Here is a 1,236-nt window from a genome sequence, read left to right as displayed (position 1 = left end):
GTGTAAATAAAATGACCCCGTCCGTGTAATATATTTTTAAACTTTTAGTTTAAAAATTATAAAAATTAAACAGCCTACAGCATTTTTAGTCTTTATTTTACAGTTAAAATATATGTTTATTAAATAAAGTCTAATGTTACAACTAATCATGGATCCCTTTAAAGAAAAGCACATTTCATCTTGTTGGGTTTGTTTAGTTAAAGGTTTAATTTAAAAAAGCTTTATTTTTTGTCACACTCTTTCAGACCTTCCTCTACCTGGTGTGGTACATGCTCATGTCTCTGCTCGGACACTACAACAACTTCTTCTTTGCCTGCCACCTTCTGGACATCGCCATGGGTGTGAAGACGCTGCGCACCATCCTGTCCTCCGTCACGCACAACGGAAAACAGGTGACCCCGCCCCCTCCTCTGATACAGCCTGCTGAGGATSTTGATCCTCGATAACGTAGTGAATGTTTTTCTGACGGGTGTGAGCAGCTGGTGATGACGGTGGGTCTGCTGGCCGTGGTGGTCTACCTCTACACGGTGGTGGCCTTCAACTTCTTCAGGAAGTTCTACAACATGAGCGAGGACGAGGACGAGCCGGACATGAAGTGCGACGACATGATGACTGTGAGGACGGAGCCTCTCTGAAACCAGCTTCTTGGTACAGGCTGAAGGTCTCCAGCTGACGCCTGTCCCTCCTCCCTCACAGTGCTACCTCTTCCACATGTACGTGGGCGTGCGCGCCGGCGGTGGCATCGGCGACGAGATCGAGGACCCGGCTGGAGACGAATACGAGCTGTACCGAGTCGTCTTCGACATCACCTTCTTCTTCTTCGTTATCGTCATCCTGCTGGCCATCATCCAGGGTGAGCCGCTAATCTTTTATTTTACTTTACGTTTAGCTCATTTTAGCTTTCAGCTTGTGTTCTAGCATTTTAGCCTTTAAGCTTTTGACTAAGGTGCTTCTTTTAGCTTCAATCAGCTCTTAGTGGTCACTAGGGTTGTGTATTGGCAAGAATTTGGCAATACGATACATATCATGACAGAGGGGTCACGATACGATATATCCCGATATATTTCAATACTGTAAACAAGGCGATATATTGCGATTTTTTTTTTGTCCAAAAATTCTATTAAATAAAAACCTCTTACTGGGGAAAAAAATGAAAAACCAAAATTCATTGTCTCAGAAAATTCTAATATTACATAGACATACTTTTGATACATTTAGCTGTGTTCTGCTTTGTAT

The 1,236-nt window shown here is 42.9% G+C and overlaps 1 protein-coding gene across 1 annotated transcript in view; it reads left to right on the top strand.

Moving 5' to 3' along the window:
- Positions 1-1,236, top strand: part of ryr1b (ryanodine receptor 1b (skeletal)) — a gene marked incomplete in the record, with an annotated part of 103,334 nt that overhangs the window by 96,374 nt on the left and 5,724 nt on the right. Inside the window, 3 exon segments of the mRNA XM_014025145.1 lie at positions 246-392; positions 480-614; positions 697-853. Coding sequence (XP_013880599.1) covers positions 246-392; positions 480-614; positions 697-853 — 439 coding nt within the window.

The sequence above is a fragment of the Austrofundulus limnaeus genome, unplaced genomic scaffold (genome assembly GCF_001266775.1).
Source record: "Austrofundulus limnaeus strain Quisiro unplaced genomic scaffold, Austrofundulus_limnaeus-1.0 Scaffold458, whole genome shotgun sequence".
NCBI classification, from domain to species: domain Eukaryota; kingdom Metazoa; phylum Chordata; class Actinopteri; order Cyprinodontiformes; family Rivulidae; genus Austrofundulus; species Austrofundulus limnaeus.
This window is presented reverse-complemented; position numbering and strand designations above follow the sequence as displayed.